Raw genomic sequence first — 7,675 nt, forward strand, 5'->3', positions numbered from 1 at the left:
ATATTATCATCATTTTTGTACACTTACATTAATTACCGTCCCACTAAATTGTTCATAGCTTGTAAACTAAACATTATCCATACCTTATAAATAATAAATGAACCATAGATAATATTTTCAAGATTAATACTATTTAGTGTGAGGTAGCCTGTACTTTGTAGATTATGAAAAATAGAAATTTAATACTCCATGTTTATGTGTGGGTTAAATGAACTTTGTGGGCATGGGGGACCCCCTCCCCCTCCCCAACGGCAACGACAAGTTCAATATAATGTGTGCTGTAAGAAAAATGTATATTTTAGCTTCTGGCTTAAACTGTTTAATAGTTCAAAGTGAAATAAATATGTAGCTAATAGATTGTTGAAATAAGGACTAAAATAAAATCGAAAACAATTAATTAGTAGATATTCGCCGGGATGGCTGATGACTAGATGAAACATGTCACATTGTCGTGTGGAATAAAATGCAATCTTGCATTGTATTTTTCCATTGGTATTAAGTATCTAAGGTGAATGGTCACATGGTGGGTTTTCTATTCTCAATAGTTATTTGTATATCCAAATTCAAATCATCAAACGAAATAATATAACTAAAATCGTTGTCCCAAGTAAATAATATTTAATAATTGGGGGACAAATATGATATATTATATCATCTACTAGGTGACAAAAAGTTTTCTCTGAGCGACATTTTTGCAGCCCAGTTTATTAGTTAAAATATCTACTGTTTTGATTATAAATACTAGTATGTTCATGTCACCGCCATCACAAGAGTAATCATTTATTTGCCAAGATTATTATGATGTTCAACCTGTGAGGATATTAAATAGGTAGCTTATATTTTATGATACATTGCTAAGTACACAAAAAAATATATTAAAAATATGGGTATCAAAAAACCGAATTTTTGTTGTTTATGAATTTGTGAAAGTATATCGAAAGAGCTTTGTAAAATAATGGTTCTTGGTTTTTTTAAGGGTAGAATACTAGAATGTGATAAGTTTTGATTTTATAAAATCACAATATTCATTGTATATTTGTATCATAGCCTTAAAATTACTAATGTGCGTATAGCCAATAGTTTTTTTTTACTAAAACACCACTGATTATGGACAATATTGATCGATGCAATAAAGTACATATTTTGCCTATACAATACGCCGGACAACATATAATATACAGTAGTATTATGATTTTATGTTTTATACATTTTGTACTTTTAAATTAGTAATTTTATATTTTTAGATAACTTTTTATTAGTCCATATTTTTTGGTTCATTATGGGTATTTATAAATTAATGTGGACGGTAATTGTTATAAAAAATATGGTTTTTTATGTAATAACATATCGCATTAATTCATAATTGTATTGATTTTCTTCACTGACAGAATTTACATTTACTCAATTTTACCTGTTTTTTTCTGGCCGAGCTTTCATTAAAAAAATTAAGGTACTAGTGGTTTACATGTATCCATACACAGTGTTGGTCACCCTACAAACTTCTAGAAACAATTTACACATAACCCGCCGTTATCAAACACATAATTGAAAGACAATTAGGACACAACACTAGTTTCTTCCCTAGCTAGAAACCCTCTAGCCGCCCTTCTCGCCCTTTAATGACGGGTGGTATACGGTTTTGATTGAAATGATAATTGATGAAAAATGATGAACACATAAAATGCATATTTTTTTTTATTTATTCTTCAAGAAGATAATAGGCCCCACTGAACATGTTTGTGTGTGGGCCCATGTGTTCACAATTTTAAATATACATTTATTAAATAGTTCATATAAATTAAATAATTACAATATATAAAATACATTTCTCACATACCTAGAATATTAATAAAGAGAAATACATATTTTATTTTATTTGTTTATAGAATACTATAATTAAGTGATGTACAAAAAATTGTGTAGTTAAATAATACAGTATAATATGATAATATAAAACTAAATTTAACAAACATTTCTTAATGGTCTAGCTAATATAATAAGCAGTGCTCGGGATTTATAGCACTTAAAATCATTAAAATATGCGCTTAAAAATCATTATAAGCACTCAAATAAGCATTTAAAAAACTTAAATTTAAGCAAAAATATTTATTAAAAAAAAAAACTAAAAAATTCTAACTAAAAATCAAAAAATAAACAATTATATCTTCATCTATGTATTACAAAAAACATTAAACATCACATTTTATTTTTATTTATTTTCAGAGTGATTTTCTGAAAAATAAAATGTACCTAAACGATATAAACAAATAGTTGAAAAAAAAATGAATTAATTAAGTAAATATGCGACAATGTAGATAGGAATTGTTTTTAATTTTAATTCTATAAAAAACAATTTTGCAGGAGAAAACTGCAAATAAGCATTATTTTGAAAAATTGTTGACAAAAAAGCATTTTCAAATTTTAGAATAATATACACTTCCATAGCACTCCACTACATTTTAAGTCAATCCATAAAAATAAGAGAATGCTTTAAGTCCCGAGCCCTGATAATAAGTAACGCCTTAGTCCTATTTATTTGTTATGAATCTTTCTATATTTTGTTCTTGTAATAGTGTAATAGAAATAGAAATCATGAAGCATGATGAAGGTATAATAGTAATAATAATTCATAAAAACCTTGAAACCGGGCCTCGACGCTCACAGACGCCGAGGGTACACGAACAACACACATTACACAATAAATATATAGTTCAAGTAATGTTACATATTTATTTTATACAAAGACATCACCATCCTCTACCAACGTCGACCCTTCTGCAAACCAGCGGTGGTAGCTATCTATCGAGGCCCTACTCCATGTTTGGGGAAATAATGTACTTTATAAAAAATAGGACAATATCTGTGACCGGGCACTCTTGACCGTCCAGCGGAAAAAAAAATGTAGTCACGTGGTCACTGGGCAACAGCTATCGTTTTGACTTAGGGCTTCGTTGCAATAACGGCGGAGGTGGCGGATTGTAGGCGCATGACAGCATAAATTAGTAGGTATAAAATTGATTAGTTTAATCGTTAATATGAATATACTCGAGCATTACTCTTATGGAATATATGTTTATAAAACTAATTTGCATACTGAGAATAATTTGGTAAAATTATTAGTAAGTTTACTAAGTAAATTATTTCACTATTGGTAAATATGGAGTATTTTGTATAATATATATTTGCATTAATATTTCAAACGTTTTTAAAAAACAGGTATCAAACTCACCCAACTCACACTTGATATAAAAAAAACATAAACACAGTTTTATATCATCCAATGACAATCAAATGTTAGGAGTAATAATAATTATTCCCAAAATATACGACTAACTGTACTTTGAGTTTGTAAAATTCGCACTTGTTTGTAAATTTTCAGGGCATGTCCAAGTTTCAAACCCATGTTTGATACAATTTCTTCCCTTTTGAGTGATTGAAAAGCATGGCCATCGAGTTCCTAAAATAATAGAATACTTCTTAGTACAATGTTATCTATTTTAGATTTTGATAGGAGTAATGAGATGAATGTATTGATTTTACAATAATGTGTTTTTTTACCCTTGACAACATGGGCAAATGGGTTTGTGTGAGAGTTACAGTTGATTCGTACCTATCTAGGAGCCTACAACGTCAATTTGCGTCCAACAACCGCACTACAGCAAGACCACATTTTTTTAATACTCATTTTAAGTTCACATTTTGATAAAATTATAGATATTTTGACAGGGAGAAAACAAACTTGTTTAACAAACAGGAATATTAGTTATTTTGTTGAAATTCAAAAACATTATTTTTTGGGATTTAAACATTTTACTTAAGTAAATTAAGTAATAAGTACACAATGACATTTTCAATATATATTTTAGATTAATTGTAAGCTATTACCAATTTAAACCATGAACCTATTCACACTGTTCAACAGTAAAGGTGGTTAATGTAATATTGACTCAATAATTAATAACAATAATCCATTATTATAGATATGGTGTATACACTATTATAATAAATAATATAATAAATTAAATGTTTTGAGCAAAACTTAGTTCAACCTTACGTACTACTAAAAGTAAAATAAGTTACTTCAATAGCAATATCAAAAAATATATGATGAAATATAGTGGATAAAGAAATATTATAATTCATCTATTATAACCAGACCATCTCCAATCAGAATGGTATACTTTGTATAATTGTATACAATGATATACTGTTAAATTAAAATTTAACCTATCCATTAGTGATCCACAGTGATCCTACTGTACAGCAGATGGGTACACACATACCTATCTTATTTGTAATGATAAATTATTTATTGTATAAAGTAAAACTATATGACAAAATTATTTTTTGTAAATAAGCAGGTAATATCTTACATATTTGATTATTTGATCAATAATATTTTGGGGTAAAACCTCTTTTAAATAACCAAATACTTCATCTTTAGTCCACTTTGATATATTTGGAATTTCATTATTTAGAATTTCATCATATTGTTCATAGTCTGAACTATTAGATCCATTACTTTTTGAATCAGTGTCATCTTTGTCCGATGATAAAGACACAATACTCATGGAGCATGACTCAACATCATCTAAATACGTATTTAATTAAATTAATATAGTTGATAATTAGGTATGATATATTTGAGAGGTCCAGTCTTACCATCAGCATTATCATTTACTGCTCCTACAATGTCTTCTTCTTCTTCTGGGTTAATTCGAGTAGCCAAAGTCAAGCAAGGGAAACATACATACATATCATTTGATATTTTTTGTAATGGCTTAATTTCATATGATTCATAACAAATGATATGTAAACCAACTTCACAAGTTATGCAACGACGTTGTATTTTCTAATGAAATTTAATAATTAAGATTTTATAGTTATGAACAGATATAATTATTTGTACTGAGCTCACCGACTGGGATTCATCTTTGAGACATTTGTTACAATTTTCTTTTCTGCATTGTTTACAGAACCAAGGACAGATATCTAATTTGAATTTCCACATGGGCTCAACGACTATTAAACAGTGTCTATGAGCTATACAAAATGAATTAACAATCGTAAAAAAAAACAAGAAAATTTAATTTATCTATAACGATTATTACTACCTTTGATCAAACAAATTGGACAATCAATCAATTCTGTATTTCCTGAAATTTTTGAACAAATAAAACAATTTTTTGAAGTTTTCTGAGTTACACTCTTTCCTGTAGAATGTATTGGAGATATGGTTTTGATTTCAGTAGACAGAGAATCCAATGATTCAGTTACCGAATTTACAGACCTTGTGGTATCTTGTTTTTTTGTACTTCCATTTGTAGTTTTTTTTACAGTAGTAGCTGCTATGGGTTTTTTCTTTTTAAAAGAATATTTATTTTTCTTCTTTGGTATATGAATATCAGATGGATCAAATACTACTTTTGCTTTCTATAATTTAAAAAAATCAAGTAAAAGTAATATACATAATTTCATAGGTAAATCAATACTAACCATATTTCTATGAGGTCTATCGGATACAGGTCCAACAAGGTCAATTATTTTCTTCTTCGGCATTGCTATTGATGAAAATATATCTTAAACAAATTTACAAAATGATTAAAATAAATATAGTTTATAGGACAGATGTAAAATAAGTATGTAACCAGTTATATACTAAAACTTTAAGAGCTAATAAGCATGAAAATATTTTTAATATTTAAAATCTAATTGTATTCTATTGGTTTATTTATAAACTCATTATAATATACAATGGTCGTAAGAGGATGTTACCCCGAAATTTGTTGTCTGTCTCACAAGTATAACGTGGCAAATTTTACACTCGATAGATCAAGTTTACCTTAATTATTTTAAAAATTGGAGTGAATTGAACTCTTATAAAATGTAAAGGTAAGTTTATTATCTCAGTAATAACATAAGCTTTTTATTATAATTTAATTTTAAAATGAGTTATGCTTATTTTAAAATTGTAAATTGTTTGTACATCTTACAATACTCATAACTTGCTTTAAAATTAAAATTTAATAAAAAACTTATATTATAATTATTGAATAATCTAGAATTTAAATTTTATCAGAGGTTAATTAACTCTAATTTATAAATTTACAGAGCTAAACGTGGTCTGCTGACTTTGGTATGTTATGCGCATGTTAGACAATAAAACAAATATCGGAGTAACTCCCTCTTAATGTGTTTACATAAATATTACATATTATTTTTTTACAAAACATACAATGATATTGCAGCTTAAAAATGGTAATTAGACAAAATACATTTAATAATAAGATATATGGTCAATTTTAATACTTAAAATTATGTTATAGTTTTTTTGAGAACAGTGATTGATTTTTTTTAAATCCAATAATTATTTGATTAAAAAACTAAAGAACTTGGTAAATCAATTAAGTTATACCAATCACATTAACAAAATATTTTCTTATGATAGGTAACCAACGTCAGTTTGTAATAACTATTTAGTACTTTACAACTTACTAAAGTTGTTTCATAAAGAGAAATTCCTAAAATCCTATTGATAGAGCATTTAATAATTTTCTGTAAGTAACTAACTCTTTTACTGCTCCAGACGTACTATTACATTCTTTTATTTTATGATATTATCATTACCCTACAATCTTAAGAAATCCTGGGTTACATCATTTTAAACTTAACTGGAAGATATAGATCTCAATATTTAAATTTAAAATTTAAAAAAATGCTTTTTGTATAGCCGACAGGTACAGAGAATAAATAGTGTAGCAGTGAAAAGGCTAATAAGAATTATTGTATGATTATTTATTACTAATAAATTATTAGGTACCTGTAGCCATATGCCTAGGTACCTATATAAACTAGTAATAATTTGTTAACACATCAAACAGCAAAAAAACTAGTTATACAATCATGTTGAAAATGCAAATTACTTACGTCTTACTTCCTGTATACGTTAAAGAACCAATGAATTTGTCTGGTCTTAAAAAAAAGAAGTAATGGCTTTGATACTTGAGAAATGTTTCTTTATTAATAAATAGGTATTGATAAATTATATTTTATTGCATTTAATGGTATATTGCAGTCGGCAATTACATTATTTAATTATTCACAACAATCGATATTAGTAAAAACTCAAAATAACACCAATGTAGATCTAGGTAAATAAAATAATAGACACGTATATAAATAGATGATAGGTATAGGCGTATAATAATAACAAAAGCCAATGACTTATTGGTGCGTTCCAACTATTATTACAATCAATTAAAAAATAATAAGATATTAACTCAAAAGCACTTGGTACCTATCAGACATTATCACTGAAAGAATCTTATAGTCCATCTGACTGCAACTCTAGTGCACACTGGCGTACACGGGTGGCATGATAATGATAAGTATCACCGGCGTAATAGATAATACAAATTCCATATTACGATGTTGCGGGGTAATTTGTATCTACATAAGTGCAGAAAAATCATGGACCTTGTTACACAACAACTAGACGAGAAATTAGTTTATGGAAATCGTAACAACATGGAGAGCACTTTTTGATTAGGTACTCGATCACTGTGCTCACGGTTACTAGTGAGAGATAGTAGGGTAAAATTAGACATAATATAGAGTACCTACCTTTTGTATTTTGTCGTCATGACAGGCTACATATCCTATGGTAATGATGTTC

The 7,675-nt window shown here is 27.6% G+C and overlaps 1 protein-coding gene across 1 annotated transcript; it reads right to left on the reverse strand.

The window, feature by feature from the left end:
• Positions 1-2,354: 2,354 nt before the first annotated feature.
• LOC111036371 (histone-lysine N-methyltransferase 2A-like) lies at positions 2,355-7,273 on the reverse strand. The gene is made up of 7 exons (XM_022318378.1): positions 6,928-7,273; positions 5,497-5,579; positions 5,115-5,433; positions 4,919-5,043; positions 4,663-4,852; positions 4,374-4,591; positions 2,355-3,457 (listed from the first exon to the last, which is right to left on the reverse strand). The coding sequence occupies exons 2-7, from the start codon at positions 5,557-5,559 to the stop codon at positions 3,311-3,313; spliced, it is 1,062 nt and encodes a 353-aa protein (XP_022174070.1). The 5' UTR covers positions 5,560-5,579; positions 6,928-7,273; the 3' UTR covers positions 2,355-3,310.
• Positions 7,274-7,675: the final 402 nt, after the last annotated feature.

This window comes from Myzus persicae, unplaced genomic scaffold (assembly GCF_001856785.1).
Source record: "Myzus persicae strain clone G006 unplaced genomic scaffold, MPER_G0061.0, whole genome shotgun sequence".
NCBI classification, from domain to species: Eukaryota; Metazoa; Arthropoda; class Insecta; order Hemiptera; family Aphididae; genus Myzus; species Myzus persicae.

What these genes read in the sequence shown, in the direction of transcription:
- LOC111036371 (XM_022318378.1), bottom strand. Translation starts at nt 5,559, where the DNA reads ATGCCGAAGAAGAAAATAATTGACCTTGTTGGACCTGTATCCGATAGA. An exon ending in ATAGACCTCATAGAAATATG is followed by an intron (nt 5,434 to 5,496) that starts GTTAGTATTGAT and finishes TTTAAATTATAG; the next exon opens with AAAGCAAAAGTAGTATTTGA. An exon ending in TCCAATTTGTTTGATCAAAG is followed by an intron (nt 5,044 to 5,114) that starts GTAGTAATAATC and finishes CATTTTGTATAG; the next exon opens with CTCATAGACACTGTTTAATA.